This window comes from Sceloporus undulatus, chromosome 6 (assembly GCF_019175285.1).
Source record: "Sceloporus undulatus isolate JIND9_A2432 ecotype Alabama chromosome 6, SceUnd_v1.1, whole genome shotgun sequence".
In the NCBI taxonomy this organism is placed as follows: domain Eukaryota; kingdom Metazoa; phylum Chordata; class Lepidosauria; order Squamata; family Phrynosomatidae; genus Sceloporus; species Sceloporus undulatus.
The window spans coordinates 154953060-154976442 of NC_056527.1; the positions used below are offsets into that span (position 1 = coordinate 154953060).

Consider the following 23383-nt stretch of genomic DNA (forward strand, 5'->3'; position numbering starts at 1 on the left):
TGAGACGAGATTTTGAAAGGTTATGTTCTGGAAATGTTAAATGCTGGAAAAGGTCAATTTGCTTCTCACTATGAAAAACAAATTACCAGTATTCTACATTGGCTGCTTAGTTGCATACACATAATGCCTTATCAGCAGAAACGGAACTGGAGAGTAGTGGCTTTCTCTGTGACTTACAGAGAACAATTCTCTTCCCATGGGAGACAGTCATAAAAGTGCATCTTTTGTCTAGCTGGAAAAATCCGTTTGACAAAAGGCCCATTTTTATAACCATCTTGAGTAAAAGAAAAAAATAAAACCTGAGGCCTTTCTGCCCACTGAGCCTTGTCCCACTCATGCCTTCTTTTCTGCTGAGCTCCAGCATTTTAAAGGGATGCGGGCAAATCTCACATCCCATTTCTGCCAAAAGGCACACATTTTGGGAACAGTGGTATCATTCTCCCTTAGCATGTCACCTGGTATGCTCCACACTCCCCTAATGACACCCCTGTTGATATGCTACTCTGGTTATGTTATTGTGTATCTACAACAATTGTGTATGTGGAAATAGATTTTGCTACCGTCAGCTGGAGGCAAATTTCCCTGGAGGCAAAGATGACTAAACTGAGGTTGTACTTTGGTCATATTGTGAGAGGACACGACTCATTAGAGAAGACAACAATGTTGGGGAAAGTGGAAGGAAGAGAGAAAGATCACATGTTAGATGGATGGACTCAGTTAAGGAGATCATGGGGATGAATCTGCAGAAACTGGGAAGGGTAATGGAGGATAGGAGGTCTTCAAGATGTCTTATCCCTAGGGTCACCATGAGTCAAGATTGACTCAAGGGTGATTAACAACAGCAACCGTCAGCTGGATGTGTCCGTTCCATTTTCTCTTTTTTAAAAAAGTAGCTCAACTTACATCTTTGTATTTCAACAAGATTCTTGCCAAGCTCTGGTCCTATACATCTCTCCTTTGTTCCTCATCCAGTTAAACAAAACTCTGCTTCCTGATGCCGTTTCTTCTTGTGCAGTGGCTGATGAAAACAAAAATTGCTCTAATTGCTCAGAGTTTTAGATGCTCCCCATTCTAATGATACTTCATTAAGATTTCTTGTAGGTATCAGTTGGGTTTTTATTAAGTACTTTGGCGTTTCAGCACCTAGGCACTTTAATATTTTTTATGGCTACTCTACAGGAAGTATTGATTTGCTGCCTGCTAATCTTGGCTGGTTTTACAACAGGCTTGGGCAATCAGATAAACAACTGGGGAGAAAGGGAGAGGATGATTGCTTCTTTAGAACTCATCATCAGAAGATGGGTTGGGTTGAATACTCCTGATAAAGGGGAGATGGGAATTCAGCAGCAGGCTTCTCTAGGAAGCATGGTGTAGTGCAGGGGTAGGCAACTTCTTTGAGCCGGGGGCCGGGTTGCTGTCCCTCAGACAACTGGGGGGCCGAAGCCAAAAAATAAATAATTAAAAATATATATATATATTTAAAAAACTAAATATATAAATAAACCAGGACAAATGTAGGACAAAATTTTCAAATGGAAGACACTTTTTTAAAAAATGGAGGACATGCGAAAAAATTTGCTGATTTTTTTAAAAAATGTTAATATAAATGCATGTTTCTGAGGCTTCTATAGACAATTGCCTCCTAAAGGCCCCGGCGGCAATTGGTGGCAGGACTGGGCTGGGGCCGGTCCTAAAGCCTTGCCGGGCCGCATCCGGCCCATGGGCCGCAGGTTGCCTACCCCTGGTGTAGTGCCTTGAGTGTTGGACTAGGATCCCAGGACCCCTTCACACTACACAATTATAGCACTATGACTTTAACTACCATGGCTGCATCCTATGGAATCATGGGCTTTGCAGTTTGGAGAGGGACTATAGAGTTCTCTGGTTGAAAATTCCAAATATTCTATCCCTAAACTGCAAATCTCAGGATTCCATAGGGCATTGTCATGGCAGTTAAAGTGGAATCAAAGTGCTATAATTGTGTCCTGTATAAGGACATCAGTAGACCAAGGCTGAAATCCCCACTCAGCCTTGGAAATCCACTGGGTGATCTTGGGCAAGTCACACGCTTTCATTCTTAGAGGAAAGAGATAGTAAGTCTCCTCTGAGTCAGTTGTGCCAAGAAAACCCTATATTAGAGTCACCATAATTTGGAAGAGCCAGCGTGACATAGTGATTTGAGTGTCGGACTATGACCCTGGAGATCAGGGTTTGATTTCCAGCTTGGTCATAAAACCCACTGATACGACTGACCTTGGGCAAGTCACATGCTCTCAGCCTCAGGGGAAGGCAATGGCAAACCTCCTCTGAACAAATCTTGCCAAGAAAACCTTGTGATAGGATCGCAATGAGTCCGAAACAACTTGAAGGCACACAACACCAACAACAAAGTCAGAGTTGCCTTGAAGGCATTGAAAAACAACGTACACCATCACTTTATTTATCTCAGGTGCCATAGCCCAGGACTGCAAATATATGGGGGGGGGGGGGGTGTCAAAATTAGAGGAATATTTTTAGACTATGACTGAAGGACATAGACTGTACTTCTGTTGATGGATTGGTCTGGTCCATTTTTACACTTGCATTTTGAGGGCCACAAAAAGAGTCATGGGGGTGCATTTTGTTCACCCCTGTGGTTTGAGTGTTGGACAAAGGACTATGGGAGACCAGGATTCAAATTGTGGCTCAGCTATAGAAACCCGCTGGATGACTCTGGACAAATCACATTCCCTGAGCTTTAGAGAAAGGTAGCAATAAACCTCCTCTGGAGAAAGTTTGCCATGAAAACCCTGCCACAGGGTCCCTGTAAGTCAGAGTTTACTTGAAGGCAAATGATGAATAAAGCAAACATTTTCCAAAAAAGAAAAAACCCACCCTGAATTTTATTAGTTGTTATTATTATTATTATTATTATTATTAAACTTTATTTTTAGAGCGCTGTAATTATATAGTTCTCCAAAGGCACCAAGGACTCCAAATACTAAAACATAAATAGCTATCTCATTTGAAAAGCTCAGATTTGGGAAAGAGAACAAGTGTACAGCTCCACTGAAATACCTGAAAGAAGAGATGCTCGGGGAGAGGCATGTAGCAGTCCACAATTCAGTATAGCACAATTCATTCCCATTGACCTTCAAACCCTATCTCAATTTCTTTATGCAACTATTTCTTTGGCTCTAAATCAAATGTTAGTCTGGCTCCCACTCTTCTGGCCCATTTTTTACAGTAGCAGCACCATCACCATCTGACAACCTCCAGACAGCAACGCACATCATCCCCAGAAATTCTCTCCAGTTATGAACAAGGATGGAGGCTAGCAGATTGAAGAAGGCCATTTTAAGGGGTAGGATTTAGAGGGAAAGCTTAACTGCCCACCCAGTCCTCTGCAAATGTATATTTCCCAGTACTGAATGCTAAACCTGTTGACTCTTTTTTTTTACTGCATATAGAGATGAAAGAAACTATATGAACTCTTTAGTTCAAACTACAAGTACAGTATGTACCTTAAAGCATCATGAAAGACATAGGATCTATATGGCCAGCAGATTTCTCCCAGCTAGCCCCAGGAAGAGCTGCACATATTCAGTCTGGTATTTTTAAAAACAAGTGGTGCAACAGAGGAATTTTTCACCTCTCCTTCTCAAAGTCAACAGGCAAACCCAATCAGAATTAATGCTCTCAGTTTCAGTGCTTACATACCAGGAATGTAAGTTATGGTAGAATGAGATGGCAACTCCACACTCTGTCTCAATGCATAATTTAGCACCCTGGGCTAAATCAAATGTTAGTCTGACCAGAATACACCCATCAATAGTACTGGAATCTGCTAGACACTATATTTGTTATCTTAGATTGATTTCAATGGGTCTACTCTCATGGGAACAAGATTGGTTTTAGTTCCAGATATCCTCCTTTTGCAGTCGTTCTTCACCATAAGCCAAAGAGGAGTGTTTCCCTCTTTTGAATCTATCCCTCCCTGCAGTCCTGCCACTTGCAACTGGAAATATGAGGGGCTGAACCTGGGATCTTCTGCATTCAAAGCAGTTGTTCTGCCACTAAGCTGTTACCATTGTTGGTATCTAATTTTGCTGTTCCTTGCAGCAAAACCGTAACCTTAAACTTAACCCGTGATTCTGCATTTGCTCCCTGTCTTGTCACACAATCATTGAAGGCTGCTGTGATGCCCTCGAATTCATAATGAAAGAGCAGCTGACACTTCAAGACACTCTTAGCTTTTTCCACAAAGAGAAACTCTGAATTAAGAGAAAGGGCAAGTGACTCAAGAATGCTTCCCATTGCACAGAATACAAGCTTCATGTTATAGTTAGGGGTCAGACCTGGAAGAGGGTAGCAGATTCCTGACCATGTGCAGAGGGCATACCTGCTACCTTATGCACATTAACTGAAAAGTAAGTTACGTACAACCAAGGAGGATAAATTCTGAGAAAACAGGCATAGGACTAGAAGGAGCTACACAAATGCCTGTTGCAGCTAAAATGAGCCAAAAGCAGTGATCTTTTTTGTTTTTAGAAAACCACTGCAAAATGGAGCAAGTGGGAAGAAAAGACTGACGGCAAAACATGATGTTTCTTAGTGTCACGTTTTAGCCTTTTCAATCAGAAAAGTATAATGCCAGCACACTATGAGGGGGTTACAACTTGTCTTAAGAAGTCTTTTAAAAATACAACTCATTTGCCTATCTTTCCCAGTGCTATCTCCCATACGACAACTCCTCTCTTAATTCAAAATACAAGAAAAGAGATTCTACCTAAACATGAAGAAGAACATCTTGGCTGTAAGAATAGTGTGAAGGTGGTGGAGTTTCCTTCTATGGAGATCTTTAAACAGAGGTTGGATGTGCATCTATCAGAAATTTTGTGATTGTGTATTCCTGCATGGCAGAGAGTTGAACTCGATGGACCTCGTGTCCCCTTCCAACTATTAAGATTCTATTATTCTAGGACGGAAACCTTTCCTATTGTTGTTATCCTGATGATAATAATAGCTGGAAACGTCAGCTTGAGTTCCCACATCAGGGTTGGATTGTGCAGTGTAAATCTCCACATGTGGAGTTACACACTGGTTGTGCTATGCAACCCTTGTGCTGAATGGCAAGACTGTAATGCAGTTAGCAATTAGGTTGCCTTCTATTGGAGCAAAGGTTCTTTTATTGCAAATTGTCATTACCTTGATGATAGATATACAGTGCAACAATGTAAGTAAAATAAGAGTGAATATTTCATAGATCGCTACTCCAGTTTCTCTTCAGATTGTATAAATCTTTCACAACAATGTAATTATAACCACCTGTAACCTATTTAACAGTATAAACACAATGTATATCTTTAAGGGACTAGTTCACATGTAACTATGAAAGAGTACAGTGCACCCTTGCCTTACGTGGGGGATCTGTTCCGGACCCCTCTGCATAAAGCAAAATAGTGCGTATGCTCGAGCCCCATCGAAAATAATGGGGCTCATGCATGACGTGCGAGGCACGCACCATTGCAACCCTGTTGTGCAGCTTTCAGCATAAGCTGAAAGCCACATAAAAGGCGCCCGCGTATGACGCGGGCACACTGTAGTACAAAGACTACCTGATTGCTAATTGCATTATAGTTACCAAACCTATATTGGTTTGTTGAATGGCAAGACTACACAGTTAGATGTGCACCCAAATGCCCAATCCCATGTGCATCCACATACACAACAGCACTGCATCCACCACTCCAGTTCCACAACCTTGAACTGTATGTAGAAGTTCCACATTGGACACTAATGCCCATCCTCTTTCACTTGGAGATTTATGCATGAGTAAGGCGTATATTTCAGAAGAAGGAACTGGCAAAACCACCACTGGCCAAAAAAAACTTTATGAAATTCATGGGGTTGCCATAATAGACAACTTGAAGGCACATATACACCAATGGAATCCTAGTCATCATGAACTGAATTTGAGATCTTCTGCCTGAAAAGTCTGCCACCCTGCCATTGAGCTATGGATTTTTCCTAGTTTCTGGAAGGGCCAGCCCTACCATTAAATAAAGTGAGGCAGCTGCTTCAGATGGCAAAGGTGGGAGGCAGCAGCAAACTGTTAGAAGGAAAAGCCATGTACTCAAGCATCACGTAAGCTCAATTGCTGCTTTCAGATATAGTAGAGGATGTTGTTCCATCATCTCCGATGTTGGAAGTCTAGTTGTCTTTTGTACAAGGAAGCAGGGGCTCAGCATCTTGCTCTTAGCCTCAGCCAGTGAAATGGGCTGCAGGGTTTTTTTTTTGGAAACACTTGTGGCTATGTTATAAAAGGTAGCTATGTGGGGAAAGTACCCATCTCAGCCTTCAAGGAAGGGGGAGGGATTCAAGTCATACTAGTTTGGAGAGGTGGAAATCTCTACACACAAATCCAACAAATGCTGAAGCAGTTCCAACCACTGTGTTCCTTGGCATGACAGTTGTGGAGAGCAACCCGCTGGCCCACAATGCCTCATCTCCTTGAACAGTATGTCCAAAATTGCTGCTATTTATGTGCCCACACTAACAGCATGGCACCAAATCTGCAAAGAGGGACTTTCTGTGTCCCAACTCTGGGTGGGGGTAACAGAAGGAAGGAATCAGCTAAAAAGCACACTGGAGTCTTCCCTGATTCTAAGTCCATGATGGGAGTCCCAAGCTGATACAACCAGAACTGTCCAGAGTCTATATTTAGGAATATGAATAAGGGGGAAATGGGGTGACTGAATCCAGCAAGCTGAAGCTGAGAGAGGTCTGTGCAAGGCTCTCCCATGTTTTCGACAGTCCATTGCTGAAAGAAGAGTCCATAGGGCAGAACCTGATTTGTCTCCAAGATAATATCATTGATCTTCTGCTGTTCTTGTCAGTCAATTTCCTCTCCCATGTCTGGAAAGAAGAGAAAGGGAAAAAAGATTAAAACCACACAAATACAAAACAGATCAATGTCTTGCAGCCCAGAACAAGATGGGGTGGCAGAGGTATTTTCCAAAGTACAGACATAGAGTTTGGAAAAATTACTTTTTTGATGGGGCCTACAGTTCCTGGAATCTCCCAGTCCAGCATGGACACTGGGCATGTTGGCTGGGTGATTCTGCAAGTTGTTGACTCAAAGTCACCTTCCCAAGCTCTGCCTAGCATTGATCCTTAATTTACTGATAAGGCTTGCCGGAGGGAAAAATCTGGATTAGACAGATGGGGCTATGGAGCCCTGGTGAGTCAGTGGTTAAATGCCTGTACTGCAGCCGCTTACTCACAAACCACAGGTTCATGAGTTCAATTCCAGCCAGGGGCTCCGGGTCAACTCAGCTTGGCATCTTTCCGTAGGTTGCTAAAATGAGTTCCCAGCTTATACGTTGTAAACCACTTAGTACATTGGTAAGCAGTATAGAAATGTGCCTGCTAATATACTTGCCAATAGGTTTCAGCTATATTTTGTTTTAATTTGTGGTGAGTCACCTCGGGTCCAATACTGGGAGAAAGGCTAAACTATTCTGCTTTCTAAGATAGCCAGCTGCTTTCAAGCATGATGGAGTCTGCTCCTCTATCATCCGTACTGAAGAAAGACCCTGAAGAAAGAAGTATAATATTTCTTCAGCACTGTTGCCAGAGAAGCATCCTCCATCATACCTGAAGACAGAAGGCTTGCTTAGGATGCTTACCACAGGCTGTATGTCTTACAGCTCCCAACTCCAAACCCTTACTGCCAACTTCCATCACTTGATGCCCAAAGCAACCACCTCACTCTTTCCTATGGCAAAGCTGGGCCTGCCCAAGCATGTCTTCTCCCCCAGAATTGTAGCCCCATCTCTAGAGTTAGCTCAGGACCTGTAGAAACAACCATCCATCCATTTGCTGCAATGCACAAGCCCAGCATGCAGATAACCACTCTTGGGAGGAAATGCCCCTCACCTTCTTTGATGTCCACACTCTTCAGAGGCTGCAGAGCTGTCAGGAGGGAAAAGAAACAGAAAGGCCATGAAGGCAAGGAAATGGACTGAAGAGAGCAACATGAAATCTTGGAGGATCTGAATTTTAAGGCACAAGCTTTAGACTTAACCACTGCAGGCAGATTTCCTACATAGCTGAAAGGGTCTGTCTCAGCAAGCACAGCAATGCCTCCTTCTGGACACTCCTAACTACAGCAAGTCAAGGGAATACCAACTTTGATTACTATTTCTTTTTATGGGCTGTCTGAGAGGACTTATGGCAGGTTATGATGCGACCCACGTGACATTTATTCTCCCTCCAATCTTCTGCACTCCATCGGGTAAATAAAAGGACCCAAGGCTGTCATCCAGAGAAGCACATGATGCTTAAATTACATAACTAAAAGGGGGGAATTGGACAAATGGACGAATGAACAGTCTGATCCGCAGCTGTCTGATCTGCTGGAACTGAATGTAGTTCCAGGCCTCCCCAAGACTTTGTTTGATATCAAACATGGATGCACATTAGTGCTCTAAGATAAGATTTATTGGTGGTAAATGATGCAGCAGATGGTACATAACACAAAAGCATTCCAGCCCTTTTGCTGAAGGGATCAAGCATCCCCTTAAACTCAATGGTTGGACTGGGACCTTAAACAACTAATTCTACCCAAACTATCCCAAGCCAGACATCCAGTTTCCTCAGGGCTAGCTAAACAGGGAGCTGGGGATGCAAACCCCACCATCACAACCACCAGGTGTAAGATGGATCCCCTAGCGCAGTGGTTCTCAAATGTTTTACCCTTGGAATCCCCCTTTACATCTTCATATCACCCACCCGCCTCACTCAACATCATATATAAATAAAAATATTTTGCTTACTTAGTGTGCATATTTTCATGTATATTCATATTTTAACATTTTATAAGGAAAGAATGTAGTTCAAATGAGAACAGTTTTATTTAAATAAATTCAGCATTAAACTCAAGACATGTGTAAATTTTATATATTAAAAAAATTGGAAAGAAGAGGAGAAAGACGGATCAGGGCTTCCAAGTCTTGCATCCCCTTTGAGCAAGTCTCGTGACCCCCTGGGGTCCCTGCCTCACAGTTGGAGAACCACTGCCCTAAGGTTACATAGTGCAGAGGCAAACAAAGAAAATCAAAGTGCGCAAGCATGACTCATCTCCTCTTCTTTACCAGAACTGTGCAAACAGGTTATTAGCAGAGGAAAATTCACTCCCACAATCCATTCTTAGCTTTCCTAGCTTCAGATTGCCAAGCTAACGCAAAAGGGAGACCTTTATTTTTCAAGATCACTCATACAAATTAACCTTTTCTATACCACTGGACAGCTGTCAACATGTGATCATGATGTCAACAAGGACTCTAAAGCCCATCTACCTGGTGGCAGAGGCACAACTCACTACACCTCAGAGCCATCCCAAGATACCTAAGGCAAAGAACAAGATGGTGGCATCTTCCACTCCATGAATAAAAGTCAGTTGGGCTGGCAGCAGAATCTTTCCTCAGCACTGTGGGAATGTAGGACTTCCCAAAGATGCATAACTGAATTACAAAGTTGACCAATTTGATTGACTTTCAAGGGAGATCAGCCAAATCCATGGAGAGTGGGGGGATATGGGACTTCCCAAAGATGCATATCTGAATTACAAACTTCTTTGGCCTGTTGCCACCTCCCAGATGATGGTCTCACTTTGCCTACAGGTAGAGCTCATCCTGATTTACTTCATCCAGCATCCTTTTCTCCCCAGTAGCTAGCCAACAGGGTCTAATGAAGCCCACAAGCAACTTAGGAAAACAACCAATCTTCCTTTGTGTTGCTCCACCCACCAGCAAAGGTACATTGCCCTTGAGTATGGAGGGCCCATCTAGGCAACAATAGCATAGTCACTGAGAGTCTCACTCTCCATAGATTTGGTTGATCTCCCTTGAAAGTCAATCCAACTGGTCAACTTTGTAATTCAGCTATGCATCTTTGCGAAGTCCTACAGTGGATTTTCTTTGCACAGAAAACAAAATGTTCTACTTGTTGTTGTCAGCTGCCCTTGAGTCAACAAAGTTAAAACAAGATACAATAAAAATATGATATAAAAGGGTTTTTAGAAAAACAAAAAAACACCACACTGTTGTGTTCTGAAATCACACTAACCTGTTTTGGATCCATCTCCTTCATCTTGTTCCTCTATCCCTGGAAGCATGGGGCAGGAACACAGAAAGCAGGACAAGAATTAATTAGACACATTGACTACCCATAGACTTTCTGTGATGGTTTATTAGTCCCACTTCTGCATCAGAGTAGATGGAATGCAGTACCATTGCATACATTCAGACTATCAACATTTAGGTAGTCCCAATCTTCAAATAAACACCCCAGACATATGAATGAAGAATCCCATATTTATTTCTGCTCTCCTGATTTTGGTGGGCAGTTGGGGTGAGGAGTCACTTGCAGGTGTGGGGAACCCACTGACAGCTGGTGGCTCCCATGTAAGTGGATGGTGAAACCAATCTGAGTTTTCCTTAGAATTTTAAAGGAGCTATCCAAGGAGGAACAAGAATCCTGCACCTTGAAAGACTTTACTCAAATCTGCAAATATAAAAGCTATAGTGGTGGGGCAGAGCTTTTGGGCCATGAATCCTAGAATCCCCAACCAGCATAACTAGCCAGGATGTAAACTGTATTCAAGCATGGAAAATTTAATACACGTCTTCTCACAAATGGAGATTTGCAGCCCCAACTCCTGATGCCCCACTGCAGATACATCATTCCCCCTTCTGACTTCTGCTCACAAAATTATTATTATTATTAGTAGTAGTAGTAGTAGTTAAGACATTTGAGACTAGGCTTGCAGCTCTCCATGGAAGCCCAAAAGTTTGGGTTTCTGGTTTACATAGAACTTTATTAATGTATACCTATGTTTATAGAGGTTTATATACCATTGTCCTGCAGACCTCTACACTGCACTCACAAATGGAGAAAAAAGGATGAGATCATGTGCACAAAACTGGGAATAACACCACTGTGGCTCTGGTCTCATGTAGAGATAAGTGGGATTTGCACTCTTTAATGGGGTGATAGTGACAATCCAGTGCATTAGAGAAGGAAAATGAACAGCAGGTGCCAAGAGACACCTTACGACAAGAGCCAACAAGGAGTAGGAAGTAGAACAACATTGCCTAAGGCAAAGGGATGGAAATAATATTTTTAAGAATATTTAGAAAACAGTTGAAAACACATGTTTTAAACATGTTGAGAAACCACCAACAGAAGAATCTTTAATTGACAAGAAGCTTCATATTTCTGAACTTTTTCTGTGCAAAACTTGCAAGCCATTGATTTGCACAAAAAATAGCATTTTCTTCATAGAAGTTTTTTTTTCCTGCACTAAACCACATGTGACTTTTGCAAAGAACGTGGCTCAAAAAGAACGTGGCTGCATTTTGAAGACTTTCTAGCAACAGGAAGAGCATTGCTAAAATTGTTTGCTGCTTCCTTCGAAGAAAAACTTAGAGCCCGAAGAGACAGGCCAAAATAAAGCTGCTTTGGGTCACTTTGGAGGTATGCTATTTAAATGACACATGCATCCTAAGAGGCCAGAGGCTGCGCTCCAATCCTTAGAACTGGAATGTGTCTTTGGCATGGCTTCCAGCCTCTTAGGACATGTGCATCATTTAAACAGCATACCTCCAAAGTGACCCAAAGCAGCTTTATTTTGGCCTGTCTGTTCAATCCCTTAGTAAAGGCTTGCATCCCTAGCACAGTAGGAATGAGCAACTTTCAAGTACTGGAGACGACATTAGTGTAGGCTATGGAGAGCTGTATCAAAAACCAAAACCTTTTTTTTCTGGGGAGATTACCTCCCACCTCCAAGTAATTTATTTTAGGATGCTGGGGAGCTCTGTGTGTGTGTATGTGCCTTCAAGTCACCTGCCAACTTATGGTGACCCCATCAATCTCATAGGGTTTTCTTAGGCAAGGAAAACTCAGAGGTGGTTTTGCCAGTTTCTTCCTCTGAAATTTAGCCTACAGCATTGGTATTCCTCAGTGGTCTCCCATACAAGTACTAACTAGAGCTGACCCTGTGTGGCTTCCAAGATCAGATGATATTTGGTGCCTTCATAGTATTTAATTCTCGCCTCAAAATGACCCTTATTGAGCCACATGAAGTCCATTTGACATACATTCCTCACCCCTGACCAACTCTTAGAAAAGATACTGTTCAGATCAAAACTCCCAGAATCCCCAGCCAGCATGGTCACTTTTTAACCAGAAGGGGTGAGTAGAGAAGATCTATGACTGGATTGAGAACATAACATGATGGCATAATTAAAATTACCAGCATTTTCCTTCTCTTCTTTACAGCTCTGGCGTATTTTCTTCTGACACACATAGGCCAAGGCGATCAAGAGGACAACAAGACAAATGGCCAAGCCTACAGTTACCCAGAGAGCCACAGCTGGAAAGAGCAGGTGCTGGCCTAGAAAAGAGAAAAAGGAGAAGAGAAGACATGGTCACTGTCAGCAACATCAAAGGAAGTCCAAGGCTTTCATAGCCGGCATCCATAGTTTTTTGTGGGTTTTTTCGGGCTATGTGGCCATGTTCTAGAAGAGTTTATTCTTATATAAATATATATTCTTATATATATTCTTATAAACTCTTCTAGAACATGGCCACATAGCCTGAAAAACCCACAAAAAAACTAAACATCAAAGGAGTTTATCACTTGGCTTAAAAACCCAACTTACTCCTGCCACGTTGAAGTCTCTTTCAGGATAAAGTAGGGCATTATCATATGTAAAATGCCACTGATGTCACTACCTGGCTGAATCCCGGCTAACTTTCGGCTAGAAGCCTCACTCAGCCAGCCTCTTTTCAAAATCGGAAAGCTCCCGACTTTGCAAATCGACCAGCTGAGTGCAGCTTCTAGCTGGAAGTTAGCCGGGATTCAACCAGCATCGGCCATGTGATAAACTCCAAATAAAATGTCCAAAGTGATGTGTGAGTGTCTAGAAAGGAACTGCCAAGTTGACCCCAGATGTGCTAATCCAGACTTTTCAAAGGACCCCAAGAGGCTCTGAATTTAAAATACAGACAAATATCACCCCAGAGGCTGAGGCATATGCTGCTCTCTAGTGGTTTGAATATAACCCCCATAATCCCTCACTATTGGTCATGCTGGTGGGGTCAATGGAAACTGCAGTCACAAAATATCTGCAGCAAAGCTTTAAAAAGTTATTTTTGGACTATAGTTCCCAGAATTGCCCAGCCAGCATGGTCAATGGAAATTTTCATATTTTCCTAGCTAACTGTATATTGTAAGATAGGGATAGGGAAAGTGTGGCCCATCAGCCACAGTGTCACTATGATGCCACCTTTTGGGGCCCCATGCACACTTGTTGGGTTCCCCAAAGCCCCCTGAATCCCCCAATTTTTTTTAATGGTGTGATTTTCAAGAGCACCCAAACCCTCTCAAACACATGCCAACTTACAAGAAAACCCTTCTGAACCCTATTTCAGAGCCGTTACCTTTCTCAAAATGGTGACAAGAAGCCACAGAACATCTCTTCAGGTTGCCATTTTGGAGGGGAAACAAAACAGAAAAGAAGGTGTTTCCTTGCACTCCAGGAGTGGTGTGGTCCACAGTGGGATCTATGGGGGGAGAGAACTGGCCCCTGTGGAGCTGCCTGTACCTGGTGTAATACTAATCCTTATTTTCCTAAGTAGGGACAGCAAGGGATGGAGCAGTAACTGGACTCTTCCTGAAAAACGAGATTCAGTTATATACTTTCAGGAGTCAACCATCCAATGCACATGACTAAATGTCATCCTCATTAGAACAGACAAGAGTCCAACGGTTCACTCTGACCCTTCCAAACTGGAGGTCTACCTATGCCAGCGGATACTTCAAATGCTGTCTTTTCATGGGTTCTGCAGAAACATCCAAGAAGACAGGAAAACAGCAGGTTGAATTGCCCTATTAAACACTTCATTAACCTTTAAATAATTATGCTAATAAATTCAAATAGGTGCTGATCCGTCACACTTTGCTTGGAGGAGTAGAGACTTGGCCAAAAGAACTTGAAACACGATGGATTTCCTACAGAAAGAGTTCTTTTCAGTAGAGGGAGGGGAGGAAGAGTGCAAACTCATCCCACCCTCCTGTACTTTGCAAATAAAAAAAAAAAAAACAGGGACGTACTTGCATTCCCAAATTTAATGGATATTTCTCTTTAATACTGGCAGTGTTGTAATAATTGCTGCTATCACTGCTATAATGGGATGGTACCCTACTGTACCTTTGGGTTACAAGGGTGCCATCAGCATGGATTCTATAGGAACAGAGGCCAGATCCTGAGTCTATCCAAGCCGAATATTATCAACTCTGATGGGCAGTCGTTCTCTAGGACTTCAGGTAGGACTCTTTCCAAGCCTTTATTTGACAGACCTAGGGCGTCTTCCCACTATGATAAAGTTAATTGCTGATCGGTTTATATGACCATTGTTCCCTTTTGAAACTGGTTCCTATCCTACTTTGATTGATTTCTGTCACGAAAAAGTGAGGCAAACACAAAAAAAAAACACAACAGTTTTTCCAGGAACTAATTTCCTAGTGGTTCTTTTGAAAAGAATTGATTCCGAAGCGTGTTCAACAAGTGGGAATGACAGATCTGAATCATTCTGGAAGGAAGGGACTAATGGAAGAGGGATATTTATTATTCCTCCTCAGTTTTTGGTAGATCCACCACCACCACCACCCCAGCGCTGCCTTTGTGCTTATGGTGTGACCTATAGACACGCTTGGTTTTTTAAATAAAATTGATAGAAAATTTGATTCATTGATTTTGCAGCTACTCGCTATTAGTGAAGCAAGTAGTTGCAAAACCAATCAATCGAATCTTCTATCAATTTATTATCAAATTACCCAGGCTGCCGCTTACATCACTGATGATGCACAGATGATTGACATGCATTTTGAAGCAGTATAAACTAGTGGGAATGAAAATTGTGCCAAATAAAGAAGCAATTACAAGCGGATCATGAAAAGATCTGCTTTCATAGTGGGAACGATGGACCTTTTGGAATCAATTTACCAACACGGAACAAAGGGGAATCACACACTGGTTTAAATGTAAGTGGGAATGAGCCCCTAGCAGACTTTCCTCATTGTTTTCCATGCCAATGCTAACCAGGCCTTATCCTGCTTAGCTTCCAAAATCAAATCAGGTCACCTATGTAAAAGATGATATGATATGATATGATATGATATATGATATGATATTGGCTTAAATCATGGTGAGAGTCATGTGACCTTTTAGATGTGTTTGGAGGGCAAATCCCAGTAGTCCTAACCAGCACAGCTAATGGCGAGAATTGCTGGGAGGTGCAGTCCAACAATATCTGGAGGGCTGCATGACTCCAATAGTTGACTAAACCCAAAGTGTTAGTGCTAACTGGAATAAACCAGCCTTTTTCAACCCTTGAAATAATATTCAGGTCTGAGGGAACTGCTACATAAAACATTCTTATATCTACAGTTCAGCAACAACAACAAATGCAATCACCATCTCTATTCACCTCTTGTGAAATCCTAAGGTTCTAAGGAGCCTTGGTTGAGATACCCACCCTGGAGTAGACCTATTTGATCAATGAACAACATCAATGACATATGGGTTGATTTAGCAAGTTCCTGTTGCTTAGCTGAAGTGTAGGGACTAATAATTAGATTTAGGCCTTTGTTTCGGCTCTGCCAAAGAAAGGGTGTTGCAACAGGTGTTGTGGGCCCCAGTCCTACTCCATCACCATTCGAGCGGTGCTATACAGTCAGCCAAAATGTTTATGCTCCTTAAGAGACCCTCTTTCACAAGCCAGCAGTTGCTGTGCCAAGGATAATTAAACACTAATTAATGTTACCTGCAAGTGAACAAGGTTACAAAGTGCTTGAGGGTGTCTATAAAAGTTGAGATGGCGTGAAGACAACTGGAAGCCACTCCGAAGAACTAAGACAAGTTACCCAAATGGGAGTATAAAGTTTACAGAGTCAGGAATATATATATATATATCTCCAGAAAAGTATTTCACTGGGAGATCATGCTCTGGCAAAAGTTAAGCCCTGAAGGCTGCAATCTTGAACATATTCGTCTAAGAGTCAGTCTTGTACGGCTTCTGAGATCTTTTATACTGTAACTCCCAACATTCCTCAGCAGTGGCTATGCTGGGTGTTGCTTGGGAGAGTTGGAGTCAGACAACAGCTGGAGAGCAACAGAGTTTTCACCCCATTGTCATTCTACTCCTACCCATATTTATCTGGCACTAATTTACATGGAAACCAGCAAGGCCTTTGTTATTCTTGTTATGTGCCTTTGAGACAACTCCAACTTATACAGGCGCTATGATTGGGTTTACTTTGCAAGATTTATCCAGAGGTGGTTTGCCATTGCCTTCCTTGATGGCTGAGAGAGTGTAACTGGCCTAAGGTTACTCAATGGTTTCATAACCTGATCTCTAAGTCCTAGTTCAACACTCAAACCCCTACAACATATTGGCTTTTCAGCATGGTCCACTTCTGCATTCATAGGACTGAGCTACAGGGGGGGAAAACACATTACTTTCTCACCATAGGTCATTAGGGAACAATGTTCTGAAAGAGGGCCCCAGATCCTTACAATAGTGGGTACAGATACAGTTAAAGAGCCAGCATGGTTTCACATCATGCTCCTTCGGCCTCAGGGGAAAGCAATGGCAAAACTTGTCAAGAAAACTCCATGATAGGATCACCTCAGGGTCACCATAAGTCAGAAACAACTTGAAGGCAAATAACAATAACAGACACAGTTGTACTGTGAAGTGTGTTATTACAGACATTTACAGAACCACAGGCTCCAGAGGCCAAATTCAGCTCTCTGGGGTTCCACAGGTGACCAAATCCTTTCCCCATGATGTTATCATTTTGTGATCACCCAGGTCTTGCATGGCATTTCCTCCCTTATTAAAAAAAACGGGAAAATGTCTTTGTTATTGGCAGTGAGTGCTTTCAGCTAAAATATTCAAACTCCATCCATTTGCCTCTGGTCCTGCCCACTACTGAAACATGACCCCAAGAACCTTGAAATTATATTTGGACTCAGGACTATAAGACTTTCTCCAACTGCTGTGGTATGACTCTGTAGGATATTTTCTACGTTGTTGCTTCCCAAGCTATGTGATGGAGGGGTCAGGCAATTATTATTTTTCTCAGTGAGCCAGGGACTGGCACTGCATTCATGTCCATTGGCTACAATTATTTCTTTCCTTCCTGGAAATTCACCAGGGACTGGAAGCCAGTGGCTTGTAGATTGGCACTAGTCCCTGCATCACCCCTTTTAGTACCACTGTTCTGCCTTAAGCAGTATTCTTCAGTTTAATGTCCTAATATATACAGGGTAAGAGATGAAACAGGAAGAGGTGATAGATCAGATAGATAGATAGATAGATAGATAGACAGACAGAGAGAGAGAGAGATGATTCTGCCCTCCTTGGATAAAGCCCTGCCCTTGGCCAAACATATGTGACTCTGACCACTCCAGATGCCCACTAGATAATCTGGTTTTCTGTCTTGTAAAACGTTGCCTTGGTACCTATTATCACAAGTTGATGGGAAAACATTTTTAAAAAATCTTTTCTTTTAATGGCATTAATTACATTTAGGGTGAACAGAGGACAATTATTGGGTTGCTTCCAAATCAGTGTCCAAATTTACATGGAATTATCACACTTGACAGAATCATTATTGTACTCCTCCTAACTCCAGCCCTTCTCTCGGTTTTGAGCTTGTGAGAGAAAGAAACAGCTACAAGACTCAGTTTTTTTGTGGGTTTTTCGGGCTATGTGGCCATGTTCTAGAAGGGTTTATTCCTGATGTTTCGCCAGAAGATGCCAGCCACAGATGCTCACGAAACATCAGGAATAAACTCTTATAGAACATGGCCACAGCCCAAAAAACCCACAAAAACCTATGGATGTCAGCCATGAAAGCCTTTGATTTCACAGCTGCAAGACCTTTTGAAAACCCAATTACTGAAAGAGTTAAAACTACATATGTGCGGAGAGGTAAGATGCAGAAAATGCACAACAGCAGTCAGAGAGGGAGGAGCGCAATTAATACAGAAGGTGGACTAAATCCCTGTCCAATTCTCCAACCACCAAACAATGGATATAAACCCAATGAACCATGTTGACCCAAGCTCCTCGTAACCCCAAAAGGGACTCCCTTAGCATATGAAGAACCACCAGCATCCCAAATCAGAATGATCCAATACACTGTACTCTCCTTTGCCACGATCAATATAATACTTGTGGAGCCCAAAAGGGAGGGTCAATATGTAGATAAATTGCTTTGTGACTGAGTGGGGGAAACAAAAGGCTACATCTAAGTAGCGTCAGCAAAAATAAATCACAGCGAGTGGGAAGAAGACTGGAAAGTTAATTGCTCTGTTTTTTTGTTCAAGTTGTAGCTATCTTGCCCCACCAAAAAGAGGAGAGAAAACATACAAAACATACACATACAAAATAAGGTGGGCAGGATGGTATAGAGAAAAGCCACAAAAAAACCTCCAGCCAAGAAACAGGCATTCAGTGGCTTGGAAAACAGCTAATGAATGACAAGGAGGAGGAAAGATCAAAACTGGAGGACAAGAAGCCAAAAGATGATGTTCAGAAAGATGCTAAAAAGCAACCAAAGGCCAGCCAATAAACAGATTTACTGATGCTCAGGGTGAAATAACTGAATGAAACTCATAGAAGGGGGACTAAACAAATCACACTGAAGAAGTTTGCCAGAGGCTTCCTCTTCTTGCTCTTCCATCCCCGTCTCCTGCCTTTGTTGCTGTTCCTCATACTTTGTACTGCTCAGAGCCACAGCCTACTGCTAGAGTGAGAAACTCCACTGAGGACAGAAGGGATGGCAGGGAACAGTGGGAGAAACAACATAGCAAAATAAAATACCATGCCTTTACAATTTCTGGAAGAATATAATACAATTACACTAAATGACATTGGGGGGGAGGTACTTACACGGTGATATTATGTTAGTTATTTTTTTACACTTAGGTTCAAACATAACTAATTATTATTATTATTATTATTAATTAACTAATTAACTAATTATTAATTAACTAATGTACTTAATGGTAGAATTTGAAGATACACCGATGTTAGTCTGTAGAATCAGTATGAATAGAGATCTTGTAGCACCTTTGAGACTAACTTGAAGAAAGAAGTTGGCAGCATGAGCTTTCGTAGACTAAAGTCTAGTTCCTCAGATTAATTTGACAGAAATGTGCTGTTTCCAACTCTTAAGGTCTATCTTTCCACCTCCCATCCCCAAATAGTCCCAAATCTCTTTGACACGTTTTGGACCAAAGAAGAGATTACACTCATGTGCCCCTCCAGATGTTGGACTACAACTCCCAGCACTTCCAGTGACGAAGAATTCTGGGAGTTGTAGTCCAACATCTTCTGGAGATCTACATTATTCCCACAGCCTAAATGCACTTGCTAATCCCAGCTACAATAGACTCACTAAATCCTATTGATTCAGTGGGTTTACTCTAGTTGAGAACAGCATTTGGATTACAGCCTTCCATTTCTACTCACCTTACCTGTAATATATATCTCTGAAGGCTCTTACACAGAACCAACATCCAACTCTCTGTACAATAAACAGAATCCAGCAAAGGTCTGCAGGAGTTATTTATGCTCTGTTTTTGCATCTCTCTCTACCTCATTCTTATTACCGGAGCTTGTCCCCAGGCAGCTGAACACACAACAGCCATCAACCATCCATTCCCAGAATAGCAGTACAAGAAAGAAAAAATCAGCAAAGACTTTTGATTAACCACCGGCAGATTCTTTCTGAAGGGCTGCAGGATTCTGGGAGTTTTAGTTCAAAAAAGAGCCTTTCCGCTTCCCCAGTTATGCACTGTGAGGAAAGATGGCAACACCACCATAAGTGAAGACCACAGAGGACATGGATTTGCACGATGTAACTTTTCTGGAGCACAGCTCTTAGAATCCACCAACCAGCATGGGCATAATAGGAGTAGTAGTCCAGTGCCATCCAACCTTTACACTATAGTCCAATGCCTTCATTCCCCATAGTCAGATCCTTCTTAAACAGAGGATCACTACTCCACTGTATCCAAGTCTTCACCTCAATTTTCCCAGGCTTTAACTATGGGTTATGACCTACAAAACCTGGTATGACATGATTCCAGGATATATGAAGGCATGTATTCTCCCTCACTGTCTAGGATCTGAGATTTTCAGGAAAGGCCCAACACCTGCAGAGGTACATTTGGCAGAAATGTAAGACAAGGCCTTCTTGGTGGAGGCGCCCAGGCTGTGGGAATCTCTCCTTGTCAGCTTTCCACCAGCAGGCAAAGATCATTTTACTCATACAGGCTTTCTGTTTGCTGAGGAAGGGGATTTTTACCAAGGTACTGTCCCTTTTTGACCAAAGTCTTCCTAAACTGCTTAGCATTCACTTTTAAGTTTTCCTCTTGTTGTTGTGTGCCTTCAAATCATTTCCGACTTACGGCAACACTAAGACTTTGGGGTTTTCTTGGCAAGATTTGTTCCAAGAGGGGTTTGCCTTTGCTTCTTTCTAAGGCTGAGAGAGTGTGACATGCTCAAAGGGGTTTCCATGGCTGAGCGGGGATTTGAATCCTGTTCTCCAGAGCCATAAGCCAATGCTCAAACCACTACACTAAGCTGGCTCTCACATTTTCAACGTTTATTATTTCATTTATATCAGTGCTATTCAAAGTGGTGGTCTGTAAACTGATGCCAGGGCATGATGTATTGGCTACGTATTGCCTATCTGCAACAAGTTTACAGGAGAAAAGAAACAGTTCTAGCCAACGGGCACAAATATGGTGCCATTCTCTGGCACACTGGGACAAAAAAACCACTGGTCCCCCATATTGGCCAGCTTAATAAGTACTGATTTATATCACATTTCTTCTAGGAAGCTTAAGGCAGCGTGTACACAACTGTCCTTCTGCCTACTTTATCCTCCCTGGGATTCAGGGTCAGGCTGGGAGACTGAAAATAAGTGCCTGGTCCAAGGTTTCATGGTTCAGTGGAGACCACAACCTGGGTCTTCTGAGTCCCAATCCTGAGCTCTAACCACTGCACCACATTGACTATCTCAATATTATTACTTTGTGTGTGTATAGCCTTCAAGTCAAGTTATGGTGACCCTATGAATTGTTTTTAAGGTTTTTTATAAAAACAAAATTTTCCATAATAATAACAACATATAAAACAATAATAGTATATATAAACATCATAAATTTACAGATCCATTAATATCTTAAAAAATAACAAACATCTTACAACAACAAAAGCAAAACACCACATCAGATAGTATTACAAATACAAATGTATTACTTCCCACTAGTTTCCCTGGATTTCTGGGATTTGATATTCCTGTTTCATCACCTTCTGGATAAGTATAGATTCCATCATGTTATTACAGCACACCAAAAATAACATTTAACTATCAGTGCTCTAAGATAATAATAATAAATAATAATAATAATAATAATAATTTTGTTTTATAAGCCATTACGTTTTTAATTGGTCATGATGCTTATGTTATATTGTGTGCCTGCTGTATTATTTTCGTGATGTTTTAATTTTGTAATATTGATGTTTTTGACTATACGCCGTTTGCCAGGTTTTTATTCTTATTTCATTTTTATTTCTACTATGCAAAATGCTGTGCAAATCCTACAGCACTCTATAAATAAATGATAATATTAATGATGGTGATGGTGATAGAACTTTGTCACAATATCCGATCCTGTGGATTTTATTGGGTTGTCTTAGGCCACGAACACTCAGAGGTGGTTTTGCCAGTTCCTTCCTCTGAAATATAGCTTACAGCATCTGGTATTCCTTGGCAATCTCCCATCCAAGTACTAATCAGATGGGAACTGATGCCTTTAGGGTAGTTAACTGTGCTTTAATCTTCTACTGCCAGAGGTGTATCTTTCTTATTTTTTCTTCTTTTTGTCAGATGCCCCAAATCCCAGTTTGGGGAGAAAGACAAAATAGAAATCAAATTTAAAAAGAAGAAAACCTCTCCCTGCATCCCCCATGAACAAACCTGTGATGGTGACCGAGGCATGTGTCAGCTGCTGTAGCAAGGGGTTCTTCACCAAGCAACTATATGTGCTGTTGGGTTCAAGTACCACCCGTAAGATGCTCCTCACATCAAAAAGGCCTTCCTCATTGGCCACCTGTGAGGTGGTGATGTTCTCCGTGATGTTGTTCCCTTGGCCATCCTGCCAAAGGACTGTCGCCTCAGGGTAACCGGAAAAAGTGTGGCATGTCACTGTGACCAGGTCTCCGGGCTTCAGGTTCTTGTTGGGTTCCATGTTCAAATTGGGCTGGGAGTATAAGGCTGAAAGAGGAGAAGAAAGAATTGTGTAAGTGCGCTACAAAGACTCAGGACTAAGGACACACAGAGACAGAGGACACCTAGGACAGACTATGGAGCAAGCTGGTTTTCTGTTGCTGCAGAGACTAGAGGAGAAACCAATGGATTCCAATTACAAAAAGAGAGAGATTCCACCTAAACATTAGGAAGACTTTTTTTTTTTTTTACTGTAAGAGATGTTTGACCAGATGGTGGTGGACTCTCCATCTTTGGAGGTGGTAGAGGTTAGATGAACATCTTTTCAGGGATGCTTTAGTTGTGTATTTATGCATACCAAGAGGTAGATCAGTTGACCCTTGTGGTCCCTTCCGACTCTAAGATTCTGTGATTCTATGAAAGTTTAGTGGGCCTAGGACAGAGGTGAGTAGAGTATGGCCCAATACACACTGGCGTTTTGTGCCAGCCTGAGGCCAAAACTAGGGCTTGGTAGCATGCATGTGGGGGCCGCCATGATTGCGCAGCCCCACCCACATGTTGCATGCGTCGGTAAAGTTGCAGCTGCGCAGCACCTGGAGCTGTTTATGCACGCTCCTTTTTTGCTTCACAGTGGTACGATGCCATTTGGTTGCTGCAGTAACGCTGCACAGCAAAGAGAGGTGACTCCAGCCTGCCTTTTGCAAGTGGTTTGTACCGCACCTATAATCTGCAAGGCACATATGCTTGCAGATTATCTAAACCAGAGGTGGGCAACTGTGGAAGACTAAGGGGCTGTATATTAGCCCTCCAGGAGAGCTTGGAGGGTCATACCCTCTATCATAACCCCAATGCCCTCTGGGACAAGGGATTATGTTTCTAGGCATTTGGGGGCATTCTGAGACAATTTGGAAACATTTCAAAAAAATTCCAAAAATTTCATTTTGATCCAGGAGCCTCCAAATGCCCCCCCACACACCCCTAGACATAAATTTTGGGCATATCAGAGAGAGAAAATTATTCTGC

General features: G+C 42.1%; 1 protein-coding gene across 1 annotated transcript in view; it reads right to left on the reverse strand.

The window, feature by feature from the left end:
* Nucleotides 1-5854: 5854 nt before the first annotated feature.
* CD276 (CD276 molecule) overlaps nt 5855-23383 on the reverse strand; it is a 45497-nt gene continuing 27968 nt past the window's right edge. The window contains exons 4-8 of the mRNA XM_042474618.1: nt 22112-22408; nt 12299-12439; nt 10111-10149; nt 7921-7956; nt 5855-6897 (exon numbers count right to left, since the gene is read on the reverse strand). Coding sequence (XP_042330552.1) covers nt 6875-6897; nt 7921-7956; nt 10111-10149; nt 12299-12439; nt 22112-22408 — 536 coding nt within the window. The 3' untranslated portion in view covers nt 5855-6874. The remainder of the gene's footprint in view (nt 6898-7920; nt 7957-10110; nt 10150-12298; nt 12440-22111; nt 22409-23383) is intronic.